This window comes from Poecilia formosa, unplaced genomic scaffold, assembly GCF_000485575.1.
Source record: "Poecilia formosa unplaced genomic scaffold, Poecilia_formosa-5.1.2 Scaffold174, whole genome shotgun sequence".
NCBI classification, from domain to species: domain Eukaryota; kingdom Metazoa; phylum Chordata; class Actinopteri; order Cyprinodontiformes; family Poeciliidae; genus Poecilia; species Poecilia formosa.
Genome location: NW_006800113.1, coordinates 944519 through 963030, shown reverse-complemented (window position 1 = coordinate 963030; position 18512 = coordinate 944519). Strand labels below are relative to the sequence as shown.

Sequence of the window (18512 nt, the reverse complement as noted above, 5' to 3'; positions counted from 1 at the left end):
TAAAGAGCAATTCAACATGTAATTTGTCTTTGCATTGTAAAATACAGAAAATCTTCTCTTGTATCCTATTGAATCCTAGTTAGAATGACGCATTACCTGAACTTGACCGCTTATTGACAGCAGATGGATCAATACTTCTCTACTGACAAAGTTCTTGCATCTTACGGACACTTCTGCAAACTGCTGAAGAAAGCATGACTTTTCAGGGCTGTGAGAGGAAATCCTGCATGCAGCTGCAGAGAGGTCGATGAGGATTAACCTCCAGTCTGGTGACATCTACCACCCCACCCCCCCAGCACTAACGCAACTGCACTGGATGCTTCAGGCATTAGAAAGCCCAAACATGTTTGCTCTACACTGAAATTGCAGTTTCAGTGTGTGCAAGAGTGTAATCACAGTAGACTGCTTAGGCACCATATTTGGTAGGTTACTTTCTGCTTGCCAGTTATAGACTATTATTGGCCTTTCACCTGATCTGGTTTTGTCTTTAATGCTCCAATTTGATGTTGATTTTAGAGACCAAGAGGCTGAAGTTGACAGTAGACAAGAAAGACTGAAGAAAATGTTGGATAATCGCAATGGATACAATTAATTTTTTTCAAAATATACCCTAACTGTACAATCAAACTCTGAAACCCCACTTATTTGCAGATTTTTCTTCTGAATTTAACTCCAAATTATTCGTGGAAAATTCACCTAGTCGCAGATTTTTATGTAGATATTGGCTGAGGTTTTAAAAGCAGCCAATTGAGGAGAACCATTCATTTTCCTTGGTGTTGACTGGCTGTAACCCTAGTGCAGAAATAAGGAAGACTGTGATTGTTAGCTTCTGCCAAGAAAGTTTACTCTGTGCATGATATGATCAATTTGGTGTTTGAACTATTAAAATAGAACAGAGAAATGAACGCTGAATGGGGTAGACAGATAGATGGACTGATTATAAACAACTGGAAGGACAGAGACGATGGATAGAGGAACAGACTGATTGATATCCTTCTGGAGAATCTGATGGATGTCCAGAAGGATGGAGGGACGACAAAGACTGACAACTGGATGGACTTTCATAACCAACACAAGTCAAACTATTGACACCCAGATAGTCTGATGGAGGATGGCTAGATGAGCAGAAGATGGATAATCAATCAGAAGGACACGTGGACAGATGGATGAACCAACATTGACACAAAAGGACAGGAAGCAACATTTTTCCCCATGCTTTTTATGCAAACTACATTGCAAGCTTGCTCAAATTGGAAATAAATACAAAATTTGCTCCAAACACTGCCCTGTGGTACAAAACAAGTATCACACAGCCCATGTGGTTGGTGGGCCTTTAAACAGATTGAAGGATAGGTTCAGCAGCAGCTCAGAGCCTTTGTGCCCATCAGGCAGAGCTTGCCCTGCCCCCCGAGGACGACCGTCTGATTCTGAGGGCAGGGGCGAGGCTGCCACTCCGATTGGCAGAGTAAACAAAGGGAAAAGATGGACCACACAAGCTACAAAGCTGCAGAGATTCAGAACAAGCTTCTCCAGATTTAACCAGAGATCTGCAGGAAACGATGTTTGTTTCTATTCTTCTGAAACTGGGCATTCTGATGTTAATTTTCTAAACGCGGGAGGAGTGTGAAAATAACAGGGCACAGGAGTTGGCACACCCCACACAGGTCGGCATGGGCGCGACTATATATGGTGATTCAGTACGGCAGGGAGAATCTTCTCTGCATGCCATTTGCAATTCAAGGATCCATGTTTCGCTCTTGGGCTTATCTTGGGTCATTTTTTCCTTCTTTCGAGTCATGATATCTAAAGAGGGGCCCCAGACTTGGTACACTCTGTCGGTCAGTGCCACTGATAAGCAGGAAGAGCTTAGTAAGAAGCTCTTTGTCTAACACACGAGCATGTAAAAACACCGAGGTCAAATATTTGGAAATACGGTGACTAATGGAAGAGAGTATGAAATGTAACTTCCAGACAACTGGATAGTTTACACATGATAGAAGTGTCGACAGATGTATAATCAGGATGACATCAGAAAATCTTGTGTAACCAAAGGGAGCAGATCGCAGTCCGATTAGAAAACAACTTAAATATTAGTTTGTAAGCTTATTAATGCAAAACCTGAACTCAAATTAATCTCCGCCGGCTTGCATACCAATCAGCTAACTGTCCAAACCAACATATGTGATTTAAAGTGTGCTTTTTCACCCTAAAGCAATTTTCATTAAGCCTGTCTGTCAAAAAAAACAGAGGGGGGAAAAACTGCTTTGCTGTGTTTTCAGAAGCTGACTGTAATCTGGCACCTCTCCAGGGGCGATGGCCGTTATCCTGACAGACCGAGCAGGTTTAGAGAGACAGGAGCACAGCGTGGCCACGAAAACATTTACATGGCATTTCAAGACCAGGAAATCAGCTTCTCCCTTCATTTTTACAGTGTAAAGTCAAGATGTCTTCACAGATTTCTGTGTTCTTGTTTATAGCCAGTTTTGCAGAAATATGAAAACAGAGTTTGTGCACTTTATTCTAAAATAGTTGCACATTTTAGAATTTAAAGTGGCTATGAAATCTTGTCAATATCTGGGTCTTGACCCACGTCAGATCAGTGAATTTTTTTAAATACATTTATCAATTTATGTCAGCAGATGTCAGTCTTCCATATGGAACATAAACTACTTACTAATTTTTACTATGCAAGTCTTTTCCACATCTTCAAAACAGGAGCTTTGTATTCCTTCTTTATATTTCCACCTAAACCAGATTTCTCACCACCACTTTAAATTATTTTTCTTCCGCTGCAATCGGTGCCATAAAAACAACAACAGAAGAAGAAGAACTACGGAAGCAGTGCAGAAGAGTAGCAGCTATGGGAGTAGGGTTGGAGTGGCATTCATGTTTTATTCAGTAGCTTTCATCTTCTTGAATAGTACATGTTTGAAAAGGATCGCTTTAAGCGTCGGCCATTAAGACAAAATTAAAACGGGGGTCGAGCAACGCTGCAGATGTGTGCTGCCCTATAGGTATGACCTTATAACCAAACTGATCTTAAATTTCTTTAGACTAAAGTAGTATGTGTTGCTGTTGGAGATCTAGCCTACTTCAGGTTGTCCGTCAGGTTCTATTCAAGTGATTTTATTCTGAAGGACTAAAGTAGGTAGCCACAAGTGTGGCAGCTGTTATAGTTATATTTTCAAATGTATTGTTGCTTTCATTGAAGTAACAATCCTGGCAATACTGATACTTTTGAGGATCTTGGACATCATTAATGGGAGTTTGTCACGACAATGAATCAAAATTATTACAAGAACATTACTATGATAAATGCCTGACGAATTCAGAACAAGTCCCAGAAAGAATAAGCTCAAACACATTGTGACAAAAAAAATAAAAAATTAAACAAATCCGGGGTAAAAAAGGTGGCTTGCAAAGTGTGACCAAGCAGTGGACAAAGCAGAAAAGGCCTCAGAGGGAGGACAAAACTCCTCCCAGTTTTCAGTTAGAGAGGAGCCTGTTGTGATTATTCAGTCGGTTGGACTTTGAAACGCTGCAGACAAACGCCTCCTTTCTACAGACCCCAGCGACTGACGGGGCGAGAGACCCAAACGGCCCGCGGAGACAAGCCGAGCTTTGTGGGTTCCTGTCTGGAGCCGGACAGCTGCTCCTCTCTCAGTCGCGAACGCCACATCCCTCCGGCCAGTTCGCTAATCGACAGCCGATCGACAGGAAGCCGCTGCGGCAGAGCCCCAGCACTTGGCAGCGACTTCACTGGAGACGGTTTGGGCTTATCTCGTGCAGGCTGCCTGCAACTACTACATCTTTTGTGTCAACTGCGAGCTAATCTGACAACTGTGAGCTCCATTCTCACATGGCGGCGTTCGCAAATAGAATTAGCGTTGAACGCTGAATGTAGAAAGAGATTAAATGGTCAAAAAAAGAGAGAGAGAGAGGGAGAGGCTCTAATTCCCTTCCCCATGATATGTTGAGTTTAAAAGCATGTGGTGAGAAGATAACATGGAAGGATCCACACTGAAAGAGTTGACTTCCAAGTAGTCACATGAGCACAATTTCAAGGAGGGGAGAGACTGGGAGTTTATTATGCTGGAGCGACTGAATGCAGGTCACTGGAGCACTGCTGAAAGCTTGCACAAAACGGCATTAACCCGCAATGCCACGCTTTGAACTGGACATATCTGCTGGGTAATGCCATTTAGTGATCCAGCTGCAAGAAGAAGAAGAAAAAAAAAACCAAACATGCACAGAAAGATGAATCCGTCTGCCTCCATTCCTGCTTGGCAATGTCTTTCAGCAGTAAGCAGTGGTAGTTTAAGGCATGGAAATGCAACACCGAGTGCAGATGGACAAGAGAAACGGAATTAGTCACCAAATCAGGAAAAAGTCTCAACTTTCTTGCTTTTGGTGACCAGACTTTAGTTTAAAAATAAAAAAAAACTGACTTTGTATATAGTTTTTCAGTTACTGACATGTTTTCAATTTGTTTCCCTTTTTTTTTAAATGATTGAATTGAGAGAAAATCAGGCATCCAAAAGACAGATCCTATTGTTTATCATTCCTTATAGCATATTCTCCTTATTTGCGAGTTTTTTTTTTTAAATCAAATTTCTCTGTCAAAATTCTTCACTTTTAATCTGTATCGTTGCATCAGTGTGTTTGAGCCGCATGAGGGAACACAGAATGGATTTGAAGAATATTTGGCAACGATTAAAACAGTTCTTGACCAACGCAGACTGATTTTCGTCATTAAAGATCTTGAGGAACTGTCCATTGAGATGACGTTCAAGCACCGCTGAATCACATGCTGCCGCTGCCAAAGGTGATGCAGGTAGATTTGTAATGACCCAGCTGACCCCACCTTGCATGCACCTGCAGCTCCACCCACACCATTGCCATGCCAACACAACAGAGGAAGCTACAAGTTAAGACTACATGCAGAGGCGCCGTTTTGGGGTGAATTTGTACAGAAACCAAATCAGATGGAAGGGTTCAAACTGGAAAAATTAACAGTTCTGAAGACAATCCCAGCTGGGAGACGGTTTGAGTCAAACTCTGGTTTAAACCTGCAAGGTAAAAACCCAGAGATTCACCAAACAGCAGGTGCCACAGTGCACTTTTTGAGTTTGAAATAAATCAGCCAAAAGGTTAGAAACATGTGCTTTGATACATAAGCGGGGCTAATCTTTCTATTCCTCCATTTTGTTAGATTGAAAACCACATAGTGAAAACAAAAGGTTATTCTGGTCAAATCCAACTTCAGCATCTGGATACAAAAAAAATAAATAAATAAATAAATCAGTCAAATGTTGCTCTGCCATATTGTTTTTCCAATCCCAGCTGATCAGCTTGATTCTTGTGCCTCTTATGTCATCAACACAACACATATAAAGAAAAATCTGCTGTTTTGTTTCAGCGCACTTTCTGAGAAACTCTGTGTTTTCTGAAATCCTGAAGTGGAAAACCATTTTCTTTGCAACGCTGTGCGTTGACCTGCGAACATTTGTTAGTTGGAACACACAAAAAAATCCACAATTACATGGTTCTTAAAAAACAGCTTTGTAGGCTGCAGTGTCACAACTCTCACTGACAAATGCTTGATATCAGGAAAGATCAAATATGCGATAATGTAGGAGGAAGTTGTCATGACAATATGGCATACAGTTAAACCAAATGCAGGGAAAAAGTGAATTCATAATTTCTGTCCCAGCAACATTGATCACTGAAAAATGTGTTATATATATATATATATATTATTTTTTTTCCCAGAACATCTAAATGTTCTAGAAACAAAGTCTTTAGATACACATATATGATGAGCCAATATAACTTCTAAAGTTGAAATTTCATAATCTGATCAATCTACTGTTCAAGTATAAATCATGTTCCACCCCAGGATGTTGCATCTACGTGATCTTGGCACGATTTTAAATCTTTTAATGCTCTGTTAGTTTGTGACATGACTCTTGGAGGTTTTCCCTACATTAAGGCAAGGGTTTCTTATCTACTCTTTTGTTGATGCAAGATGGGTGATGCATCAGAGTTTACATGGTCTGATTCAGCCATTAACCCTCGCTTCCCAGGCCAACTCTTAACAATAACACCAGAGGGAAAGCGCTGCTCGTTCTCCCACCATGTGGTCCAACCTAACCATCCAGCCTTAATGCCCCTTCCTTTGTTCTTAGAGTTTAAAACAGAAAATCAGATTAGATGAAAACAGGACAGGCCATGCCTCCAACCAACCTTGTATACTTGTCCATAGGTGCCATTTCCAACTACCTCCACCAGCTCAAATATCCCAGCCGGATCCTGCAGTAGAGAAAAAGGACAGGGTGGTTCAATAACAAGTGTTGTTACATCTTAAAACCGATAACATTGTCCGGTGTCCGCCAGCTGTTGCGCCCTGGTCTCCCCAACATGCCAAACGCATCTCGAACAAAGGAAAATCAGACACTGGCAACACCTCGATGAGCCTCAGCGCTCGTTTTTAAAGCATCTTTAGCACAAAGAAACGCCGAAACCCAGCCTGAAACCTGCCCATGTAATGCGCTTTAAACAGAGGACGCTTTACAGAGAAATGTGAAATAAAGAGGCAAAAAAGAGCAGGGAAAACATCGTCTCGGGTCCCCAGCACTCACCCGCAATGAAGCCAAGTCTATGTCTACCAGACTTTTAGCTGGAGAGTCGTTCGCCATCTTTTCAAATAAAAGCCGGGCTTCCCTGTGACTCTACTAAATATGGCCGCTGTATCATTTGCGGGGGTTTTTCTTGGCAGATAAATTAAATATATGGCGCCGGGTCTTCCCGTCAAAGGAATCCGCTCTTCGGCAGTAGGCGCTCGGCTCCAGCTACTCCATGTTGAGGTGGCAGCGGGCTCACTGTGCTGCTGCTGCTGCCTCGCTGCTGTGGTCAAGCTAGCAGTCATTGTCTGACTTCCGCTGGGCCGTTTCAAAATAAAAGCATCTAATCTGTCCTCCCCAAAATAATGTTCATGAAAGACAACATTTATATATGTATGGAAACTGTATAGATAAGCATATAGATATCTTGGTATTTTGTTGCTTTTACTGCAATCAAAATAGAAAATAAACAGGTTACGTATGTACAAATACCTCCAATGATCATTTATGCCTGTTATTTGTTGCTTATTTCAAGCACTTACAATTCAGTTCATGTATTATTTAGAAGAGGATCTTTGTGTATATTTGAGAAATTTGAGAAAAATCAAGTCACTATAAGATCGGAGAAAATGGTCTATTGAATAAAGTAAGTAGAAAGTATATCAAAGAGCTAGTCACCACATAAAGAAGCAAAATATAAATCTTTGAACAACAAAAGTTTGTACATTCTGGATGTTTTGACTTTCTTTCATTTTATTCAAATGTATTTGTTTATTTATGTATTTTGCAGTTTGCTAGTTGCTTATATCCAGTAATTTTGAGCAATTTTTTTTTCAGTTTCCTGCCTCTTCAAAACAATTTATTACTTTAATCAGATTGGTATTTTACCATAATCGATAAGATCTCAAATGCATTTTTGTGAGTGTTTTGATATTGTTTTGGGCTATTTCTTTATATATTTTTTTTCTCGTTTCCCTGTTTGTTTTGTTCAATTATATGCTCAGATATGTTTTTTCATAAATATGTGATTTTACTCCCTCTTGTTCTCTTTGTGTTCATCTGTTCATCATATTGCCATTTTTAAAAAAATCTTTATATTAAACCACACTTTGCACATAATTTTGCCCATTTCCTCCTTGTGTTTGGGTGATTTATCATTTTATATATCTATATAAGGATGTGTCCAGGTTAGATCTACAGTAATATTGGACAGATTTTCAACCAATCTATTGTTATTTTCCTACGTATCAATGTATTTTTCCTCTTTTATTGTGTCACGGTGACATCAGGAACTCTATCTGTCTTTCTTTTACGCTGAAGGTGAAGCTACCCCAGCAGAGCTTCTCTTCTGTTTGCTGTCCTCTGGCTTCACGCTGATTTAGAAGAGAATCCCTCAAACACAGGAAGCCGGTTGGCTGCACACAGAGAGATTAGGGCTGGGTCTCTCCTCAGTGAGCGTGGATACAGTGATGATAACACACAATTCCTGCCTAAACTGTCCAACGGACATCAGCCCGCATGCTGGTGTTTACACAAAGCACCTCAGTGGGCAGACAGGTGAGACGAGGGCAGATGCCGGCCTGGACGTGTGCACATTGACTTAAAATGTTCACACTGGTAAGCATGGGTGTGGCAGATGAGCAGAATCAGGAGGGGATGTTGTGTCTGGACAGTTGGCACACCGGAGAGCTTTAGGAGAAAAATAAGTAAGGATTCTTTTTGCTACAATAATTTCCAGAACTGATTGCTATCTTAATAGTAAACAAGTTAAAAATCAGTACAGTTTTGCAGGTGAGTCAGATGTACTAAAAGCTGTAATTTCTGCAAACCTCACTCAGTCCATTGATGTAGTTCAATCATGGCTCTGCGTCTTTATCTCAAGCCATTCTGCAGCTGCACCAATAATCATAAATCCTTTAAGCGCGCTACACGGCGTCATGCTCTGAATGCTTTCTAACAAAGCAAAAGCAAAAGGCAGGATGTCAGTTAATTACCGCCACAGCACAGTGAAAGGTCCAACCAGAGACAGACAATCTGTTGCTTGAACAAACTTTACCAAGACATGCAAATAAAAAGACAGGAGGAACCAGTTGGGCAGGCTGGGGGGAAAGCAACAAAGCTGAGGGAGAAAATGCAGAGAACTTTTCATTCAATGTATTTTATTTAGTAGACAAACACAAAGTAGTCTGCAAATGTAAAGTGAAAGAAAATCTGAAAAGTGTGACATGCATTTATATATTCACAATTAACAACCCGAGCTTTCGACGACTTGCTGAGCATTGTCCAATCCATCATCTGAACATGGAAAGAGTATGTTACAACATACACTCTGTGTTGTGGATACCAAATACCTTACTTTAACCTTAACATCCTCCACCCCTCTTGAGACTGGGGTGGAGGTTTCCCTTCCGTAAGGTCAGAGACCCAAAACATATAATCAGTGTCGCAAATGAATGATTTAGACACAGAGAACTGCAACTTCAGTCCTCAAAAACCACTATTCTGTTTCTTTTACATGTTCACAGATGTTTTACGTACAATCTGGCTGATTTTTGCACGAAAAATTAGCTTAAGTTTGCATAATTTCCTCCTGCTTCACAATTAAACACTTTTTGTGTTGTCTGTATCATAAATTCCAATTCAAACACAATGTAGCTTGTGGTTGCAACATGACAAAATGGGGAAACATTCAATATTTATGAGTATAACAGTGCAAAACATGACTAACGCTTAGTAAATTAGTCTCAAAAAAAGATACCAGAAATCAAACGCGAACATTCAGCAGGTAATAAATGTAAACTCTGTTCCTTGTGTTGATGTGATTACTGTTATCTTATACCTGGCATGTTTGTTTTGGACACACAACAGGTGACATTTACTAATCCAATATTTCACCGTAACAGCTTCGAGTGGTGGCATTTAGATCAAGGATTCATTGGAGTTCAAAGCTGGTGTCACTGTTAATTCAAGTATTTACCGCCACCTCGTGGATCTTTGGTATCACTGCATCCAGAGTTGATCATTACGTCGCTGTTTCGATAGTTTTTTTTTAAAGATTGGGTCATTCTAAGCAATATCTAAGAAGATGCTAGCTTGTCATATTTATTAGGCAGAAATTGCTTCTTCAAGTTGTTCACTTTTTTTTGTGAATTGTTACAGCAAGTTATTGGGATAACAGAAAGGAAACAAAGACGTCACTGTTTCTTTGAAACCACACTACTGAAATGTCAAGTGAATCCAAAGCAGATATACAAGTTTTGTCGTACATCCCTTTAAATTATTTGTTGTTTGCACAAAATTCAAAAGCACAACAAATGGAAACCACCACACAGATATTTTACGCCTTTATTTTAAACCCGGTCTCTGAAACACAAACTACCCACAGGGAGCCAATAATGCTTTAAAACTTGCAGCCACCCGTCACCAAATTCCTAATATAAATATCAACATTTAATAAAAATGTTTAATTGCAAGTCATGTTAAGAACATTTAAGTGTTACACTTCTTGTAGAAAAAAAAAAGTAGCTTTCAAAATCCAGTGTCGGCGCAAAGGGAGTCAGTTTTTCAGTTCATTATTACACCTATATTAACCTTACCCAGGTTTTATTTTTTTCCTTGACAAGACATTTGCTTGCCTCGTTATTATACTTCATTATTATAAAAATGTAAAAAAGTTAATGCTGTTCGATAAGTCATAAAAACCTTAATGAAAAACCACAAGTGCTCAGTTTGTTCTTCAAAGAGGACCTTCAATTATAACAGAACAGGATCTGCAGCTGCGCAGGCGCATCTGAAAACGTCACCAAGGAGTTTAAATAGTTTAGCAAAAATTATTTGTTTAATTAATCTACATAGTACACATGGTTCAACTAAAATACACTTTTAAATGGGCAGTTTAGTGGGGTTTTTTTTGTGAGACTGAAGGGTTTTTCAAACATGCAATCAAGGCAACACTCCTGGTATGTTTTTGATGAGGGAGTAACATTATAACATGATGTAAAGATAATAATAAAAAAAAAAAGTCAATTTGACATAATACTGCCCCTTCAATGGTATTCTGATTTACTGAGATGCACCTGCAGCATCATCCATAACGAATCCCTGAATCAGGAGATCCAAACAGTGCAACAATATAGCTACATTTACAGGACTATATACCTGTATAACAGATAAGAAGTCAAACATGATTATTAAATATAAAACCGTTAAATGTGTTCTTCGTTTGATTTACACCTCTCATCAATTATATTGACTACTTTCCTTCAGTAAAATGATAATTCAACACAGCTCACACCGATTATTCCAACAAAACCATGGGAGTAAAAGTAGACAATTTATTTTAAAGTCTGCTCTTCCTATGGCAGCAAGGATGCTAAAATCCAGCACCCTAGTTCAGTTTTCCCATTCAGTTCAGTAAAAACTCTGGCGTCGGGTAGCCAAACAGCTGGAAGTCGCCTTGGTATCGTGCATAGAGACGCCTGATGTCCCGCTTGCTGATCCCTGAGAAGTAGTGCTCCACCTTGGTCCTGTTGTAGCGCGTGATGCCCGGAGGAATGGCCGGGTACGACACCAGTTGGTGGATGCCGGCTGCTCTCAGGATGAACGCCGCGTCGTGCTCCAGGGTCTCGTGGTGCCCGACCACGCTGTAGTTTATCTCGCAAGGCGCGCACAGCTCCGCGTACGTCACCCAGTGGATGATGTGCTCCCCGAACTGCCGGTCCATCCGCCGCCGGCCCTCGGCGTCTCCCAGGTAACGGACGAAGTCCTCGAAGTGCAGGCCGGAGGCGGCCAGGTCGCTCTCGCGGTGGACCTTGCGGTATTTGCGGATGATGGCCGGCGCGATGTCGTGCTTGTACCAGGGCTCGAAGCGCGGGTTCTTCACGAACTTGTCCTTGAATGCAGAAATGAGGCGTTCGAAGGGATCTCTCACGATGAAGAACTTAAAGTAAGAGTTCAATCTGGTGAGGCAGACAGCAAGGATTAACAAGTAAATTTGAAAAACTCCTACGAGGCATGTTAAATTTCATGAAATTTGATCCATTGCACTTGCAGGGAAGAAAAAAGAAAATAGATTGTCTGCGGTATGCAATTTACACACAAACAAAACCAACCTTTCAGTTATTTCCTGCGGGGAGAATGAAGACAGGCGGGGCAGGCCGTTTTTGTCGTGGTCGTGAACGAGGTTTTCTGGGATTTCTTCCACGCTGGGAAAACCTCCTGCAGCAGCCAAGACAAACCAGAAACTTTCTAAGCTTCATCCTTGTAAATTCCCACTGTAACGCCAGTAAAATGTGCAGCAGTCCATCCTGTACTCACCATTGAGCACAATGAGCACCTTCTTCCACTGTGTGTTCCCCACTTTAGGCGTCTGGCAGAACAAGATCTGGCGCTTGTCGCAGACAAAGATGCGGTCGAGGACGAACTTGCTGATCGAGACGTGAGTTAAATTCCTCAGGCTGCTGTTCTTGCACACGGCTGAAAGATGCTCGAGTCGGCTCTCGGAGACCTCCTGCCAGTCTGACGCGGTGGCCGCAACTGAGGGCTGAGACAATCACACAAGAGCTGCCATGACTGATGGACTGAATTTCACAGCAATTTTTTTGTGTGAATAGGAAAGAGGTAAAAAATAAATAAATAAAAAATATCTGAAATGAATTTCTCACCTGATGTGATGGTGTTTGATTTTGCTTTAATGTGCTCGGCACAGATGCCAGTTTCGCCACCTTTGTATCTCCCACAGTCCAACTTTGAGCAGGTCGCTTCTTGTAACCTGGGAAAGCACAAACAAATGTTAATCTGACTTCTAAACATGCAGAATAAAATGAAATAAATCATCCGTTTATCGTCCTGAAATATTTCTAATACCAAAGTGTGCCATCATAACCAAAAAAACAGCCCAAACATCAGTATTGAAAGAAAATATATATTGGAGTCTTATCACTACAGTTTTGTATTTTAACACAAAATGTAGCTGAAAAAAAGAAGTAAATAGAAGAGTTTAAAAAATTTGCATGAAAAGCAAAGGTAGAATGAACAAAATGTTGCACATCTAATATTTCTTTTGACAATCTTTAGCTTTAATTACAGTAACCATTCTCTGTGACCGATAAGCTTCTGAAATGTCTCCTGATTGTTTTCAATCTAGTGTTGCATGAAGATATAGCACCGGTGACCAGTATCTTACCTTCAATAGTTTTAAAGCTGATGAATTTACTGACAAACATGAGGACGAGCAGGACCCAGCCACAAGCCCCGAGGAGCAGCCACTGGTGCCGCATGATGTGCACATCAGCCCACGGCCATGGAAAGCAGAAGCTCGCACCTGGACAGGTTTGCAACACGCAAAATGAGACGCCTTAAATCATGCGAAAGGCGATTCAAAGAGGTGTCATTGAGAAAATCGCTGGGTGGTACAAATTTCTATAAAATATTAGCATTTGTAGCTCCAGTAGTTTATATAAAAATGCTTTAATTGGCTAGCTAGGTATCTAGCCAGTTAGCAAGCCACGCCTGCTCGTCCCTGACATCCCGCATATCCCTTAGTTTATCTCTGCGATGTTCATAAAAGGTGACAAAGCAGATAGTGAGCCAGTAAAGCATTTCCTCTTACCTTATGTTGAGTTATAGAAAGCGCACAGCTAAGCTAAATAAGGAGTAAACATTAGCCATTGCTATCGAAGCTAATGTGTTTTTCACTCCATCCGATCCAAGTGCAGGCAAAATGAACAGCTCCTCCCAGCGACGGGACCGCGTCACTGCACCCTAGATTTGGCGTCTCCCGTTTTTCTTGTTCTAAATGCTCAGACTTGAATGAATGTGTTCATGTGACAAGCTGTGGAGATGAAGTCGATAGATGGATAAATATTCAAGGGACCTAAATTATTTTTTTTAAAAGGCTTAGAAACATTTTCGTTCTGTAGTCTGCGGATGACTGACCCTTGATTCCCAAACTGATGCAAAACAGGATCAGTTTTTATTTCCAGCTTCTCACTTGAAAATGTAAACTTTTGATTAAAGATAATTACATAATTATGTATATATATATATATACACATATGTATTTTTCTATTTAATATTTTCATATCTATTTCAGTCTAGCTTGTATGTTTTCTCTACACCTTACTGTATTTAATTTTTTCATTTGCTTCTCTTGTTCTGTCCACTGTCATGTTGACAGCCTAAATTTCCCACTTGTGGAACAAAAAGGATGATTCTAGCTTTAATAGTCAGAATGCTGTCTGCTTTCTCAAAATTATTTGATTAAAATCCAATTCTGATTTTTGTCTTCCATATTTAATCAAAACTCTTACTAACTTTTGGTTAAAACATATACAAACAAAAATGCCCGTTTTGGCATATTTTTCACTTTGATGAAATTTCCACATGAAATGACTATTAAACATATTCTTTAGATCAATTTTCAAATCTTAAGTTGGAAACTACTTTTCCTACAAATATAAAGAGAAGAAAATGTCTTATTTCCCATCATGCTCTCATTTGTATTGGCCTGACAAAACTCTAGTAAAATACATTTAAAATTCCATGGTTGTAACACGAGATTTGAGAAAGTTCAGTCTGTAAACTTTCAGGTCATTTTTATAAAGAAATGCATCTGGCCTTTTCGCCATGTTCCTTATTATGGGAACAAATAAGTGACAAGAGTGAGCTAAACAAAAGACAAAGACAAGCTTTTTCTATTTTTTATTTTTCATTTATTCCACAAATTTAATTTTCATCAACGTTGACAGTCTGCAGACCTGTTGGGAAAAGGAGAAACAAATGATTAAACATCTATATTGCTAGTAAAGACGCTTCAGAGCCAGCGGCCTGAGGATTTACCTTTGCATGTGGTGACAGGAACGTATGTGACCAGGGTGTAGAGTTTGTTGGGAGAGTCCTCATCCTCGTTGCGCTTCCTGGACAGCCGTACGCGCATCCTGTACGGCACGTTCCTGCACAACACATCAGGAGAAGTCGACTGAACAGCTGCTTCAAGTGCCAAACAAGATGGAATAAAACCTCGTAGGTATCATCTGTTTGCACCGCTACGTCCAAGTTCAGTTTTATTGACATCTTGATTTTTCATCAGAACCAACAGCCCAATTAAATCAGCAAAAAATAATAAGAATAATTTCTGCAGCAGAATGTATCAATTCCAGAAAGAACAAAAACAATATTTGGAGCTATACAGGTAGCAGATTCAGATCAGTATGTATGTAATATATCCTACGTACAATTGTCACCAACTTGAGTTAAAATTCGTCCAATATTTTCCAATGATCCCAACCACAAAAAGAAATATTAATGTAGAGCTTTTAAACACATTGCACACATTAGTGGATAGAGAGCAGGCAAAATTAAACTATGATTTAGGTGCAATTTCATATTCCATAAGGCCAGGGCCTCCTGGCGCAGTGAAATGCATTAAATGCACCGTCATGCATTTCAAATGAAAAAAAAAAAAGAGTGGGAAATTCAAATAATGATTTTCTTGATGTTAAGCCTATTAATTTCCTTTTTGTTCATTAATGGAAATCAGACAGACTGACTGACCTGATCCCCTTGCTCCACACCGCCTTGTTGAGGCGAGTGTCGATGCGGACATCAGGAGTTCCCATCTCCTTCATGGCGAACTTGCGGATCTCGTTGATGGCACGGGGAGCCCTCTTCTTGAAACCCCTGCACGAGACATTTCAGTCACATTAACAGCAGAAAGGGGGACGAAATGAAATTCACACATTGTCGGATTGTTTACACAACCATTTGCAGTTTATCAGCAATTAAATATAACTTTTTGCTCTCTATGCACAATCAAGAATATTAAACGGTGATGGAAATCTGCATAAACAGAGACAGAAAAACACGTTTAAGCCAGTTTTGATTTTTAATGAATTTCTAATCTCCATCAACAAAAATATTTAGAAGGAATCAATACATTTTAGTATTTTGACCTGTCCTAATGTTAAAAAAATATGCCAAATATTGGAATTTACCTGGCTTGACAATAAACACAAACATAAGTTTCACAAATGGCAAACTACGCTTAAAATATTCTGTTTTTCTGCAGTACTCACACTCCATGAATGCGCTTGTGGATATTGATGGTGTACTCTCTGGTCACCACCTCGTTAATGGCTGAACGCCCCTTCTTTTTCTCTCCTTTCTTGGTTGGGGCCATCTGGAGAACATTATTAATATATTACAGTACCGATTTAGTTGCTATTGGAACAAGTGCTAAAACTACAAAGCAGCTTCAACCTCAACTCGCATCAATCTTACACAGAAAACCGCCGCGTTAGCATTAAGTTGGCAAACTATGACATTATTACAAATAATACACAAATTACAGTTTATATAAACTGAAAACGCAATAAAAATAATTTGACAAAGGACCAATTCTGTTTCTAAAACAGAGTAACTGTACTTGGATTAGCCACGCTAGCTGAAGCCACATCTCCCGATCCCCTGCTACATCTCATCGTTGTAACTACCAAATCATACGTTAAACTATCTAAAACACAATGTGACATTTTATATTGTCCTTATATACATACTTATAACGCTAAAGCATAATTTTTTTGCTTTTAAAACAGAAGATGGTGATGGATTGTAGATGGTTTTGATCCCGAAAAAAGTACTCACCTCGGCTCGTAGCTGAGGCGGAAGTCGGAAGGACGGACCAAAATCAGAGCGGAGTGGTTGAAGGAAATGGGTCCGTTGGAAATAAAATACACTAGAAACAGATAGATGAATAGTGGTTCCCAATGCTTTAGAGTCAACTACATTTTTTTTGGCAAATAATGACATTGATAAACACATATAAAAACATTTGAAACAACTGCTTAAAGTTAAGGAAATAAATCAATTTTAATTTATAAATTTAATAACCCGAAAACAAACAAGGACTTTTGCGGCTGGAACTTACCGGTTTCCCTTTGTGGAAGGATGACCGAGGCACTTATTTTTTCCATAACCTTTGTATTTCCGAGAAAAGCTGTTCTGCTCTCCAGACAGACTTATATTATAACTATTTAGAATGACTTTAATGAAGCCCCATGGAGTGGTTTTTCACTAACTTTCTATTATATATAATGGGTAGATCACTACCAAACTTGTTAAAAAAAAAAAAAAAAAACCTAACCCTAATCCATCAAAAGGCTTTAATTATTAATATAATAAAGGCAGAAAATCCCATGAAAGTAATTATTTTTGTTTTTGTTGATTTCATCACAAGGAGTAAATCCTTATAATCAAACACAGTCAACTAAACAGAAAAAACAGTAGATTATTAATTATTAATCATTTTATTGAATCATACACCAGGAACCAGTATTTTAACATAATTATTAAATAACTACATGAGAAATTAACCAATCAGATACACCCTATTTATCTAAATTATAATGGGGTCGTTTTTTTGTTTTGTTTTGTTTTTGTTTTTCTTCCAAAAAGTACCCCTGCCCTGATATTAAAAACTGTCCAGGTTTTGGTTTTTTAATTGTTTTGTGAAAGAGTAATTAATAAAAGTGTAGTAATGTGTGCAAGCTATTGAATTTGACAGCATGAATGGCACTTTAAAAATAAACTGGCTTCGGTCTTTTATAACAAATAATAATGCAATATGGTTCCATATTCCATGTAAAATATATATTTTCAAATCTGGGTGGTTAGTTTCCTTCTTAGATGCGACTTCGAAATTAAAAAAACTGCCTGTTAAACTTTCCTTCTTTAACCAGCAAGTTTTACATTGGAGATAAACATAACTATAGCCCACACAATACTTCCTTGTGGAACTGCCGTTGCAAAAATTAATCTTTGCACATACTTGGCTAGAACAAAGTGTTTGGTCTGTGATGCATTTATTAAATAATGGAGGCATTATGTCTTTTGAAGACTTCCGTGTTAAATATAACCTTAAAATAAAAGTGAATTTCAAAAAAATTATTAGAGCCATTTCCCCCAAATATTTTATGTAAAGTTAAATGTTTTTATGAGAACCCTGATTACAAAACCCCTGTTCTACCTGGACTTCTGGTTAATGGACTTCCTATTAACCAGAAGTTTATTATTTCAGATAATAAACTAAAAAACTCAAAAATTAGGGAATGCTTCTCTAGTACTTTGTTTCCTTTTGTATCAAATCCAAATTATATATTACATTTCTTTTCAAAGGGAAAAATTAGAACAAATTATTTAAATCTTCCAGTTCCTCCAAAAGCCAAGGAAGTCAACTCCAGAATCTTTCCAGGTGTTTACCCCTGAAGGAATTCCTCAGGGTTCGATTTGCTATTGATGATAACACTAGTTTATTTTGCAATGGTGATATTGAGTCGACTGAACACCTTTTCTATGAATTTGTGAATTGTAAAGCTTTGTGGGATGATGTTCACTACGGGCTTTTCCCTAAAACTCCAAACTTACCTGGATTTTCTAAGAATGACATTTTTGGGACCCTGAGAAAAGAAAAGAAATTTGAAAGGCAACTAAATGTAATAATTATCATGGGCAAGTTCTTCACAAATGTAATTTTCTTAAAACAATCTTTCCCCATTTTTCAGAAGGAACTCTGCCACCTCTTCTTATCCCAGAGGTTCATGGACAAGCAACAAGATGCAGAACTGTATGATATGATAAACAATCTGAAACTGCTGGAAAACTCCTAATGGCCAATGTTCTTTTTGTTTTCTTCTTTTGTCTCTTCTGTATGTCTGGAAGGAGCCTGGGACGACTTTTTCAGGTATGGGTACATCTGACACTGATACCATGTTTGTGGTATAAGAAAAAAAAAAAAAAGGTAAGGAAATATATCAATTGCAATTTTCAAATTTAATAACCCGAAAACAAACAAGAGCGAAACTTACCCATTTCCCTCTTGTAAGGATGACCAAG

The 18512-nt window shown here is 39.0% G+C and overlaps 3 protein-coding genes across 13 annotated transcripts in view; all 3 read right to left on the bottom strand.

Moving 5' to 3' along the window:
• Nucleotides 1–6922, bottom strand: part of LOC103147133 (mitogen-activated protein kinase kinase kinase kinase 4-like) — a 35501-nt gene extending 28579 nt beyond the window's left edge. For 8 of the 11 annotated variants that reach the window (XM_016678123.1, XM_016678128.1, XM_016678124.1 and 5 more), the window contains exons 1-2: nt 6642–6922; nt 6247–6312 (exon numbers count right to left, since the gene is read on the bottom strand). In XM_016678123.1, coding sequence (XP_016533609.1) covers nt 6247–6312; nt 6642–6698 — 123 coding nt within the window. In that variant the 5' untranslated portion in view covers nt 6699–6922. The remainder of the gene's footprint in view (nt 1–6246; nt 6313–6641) is intronic. The other 3 variants (XM_016678129.1, XM_007565330.2, XM_016678132.1) reach the window with 2 other exon arrangements.
• A 4015-nt stretch (nt 6923–10937) lies between these two features.
• Nucleotides 10938–13507, bottom strand: chst10 (carbohydrate sulfotransferase 10). The gene is made up of 6 exons (XM_016678154.1): nt 13235–13507; nt 12808–12947; nt 12287–12393; nt 11940–12165; nt 11735–11840; nt 10938–11581 (listed from the first exon to the last, which is right to left on the bottom strand). Exons 2-6 carry the CDS (start codon nt 12899–12901, stop codon nt 11029–11031), a joined length of 1086 nt encoding a protein of 361 aa, XP_016533640.1. The 5' UTR covers nt 12902–12947; nt 13235–13507; the 3' UTR covers nt 10938–11028.
• An 803-nt stretch (nt 13508–14310) lies between these two features.
• On the bottom strand, nt 14311–16354 carry rpl31 (ribosomal protein L31). Its single transcript, XM_007565328.2, has 5 exons — nt 16266–16354; nt 15698–15801; nt 15177–15302; nt 14463–14575; nt 14311–14380 (listed from the first exon to the last, which is right to left on the bottom strand). The coding sequence occupies exons 2-5, from the start codon at nt 15799–15801 to the stop codon at nt 14349–14351; spliced, it is 375 nt and encodes a 124-aa protein (XP_007565390.1). The 5' UTR covers nt 16266–16354; the 3' UTR covers nt 14311–14348.
• Between the last annotated feature and the right edge of the window lie 2158 nt (nt 16355–18512).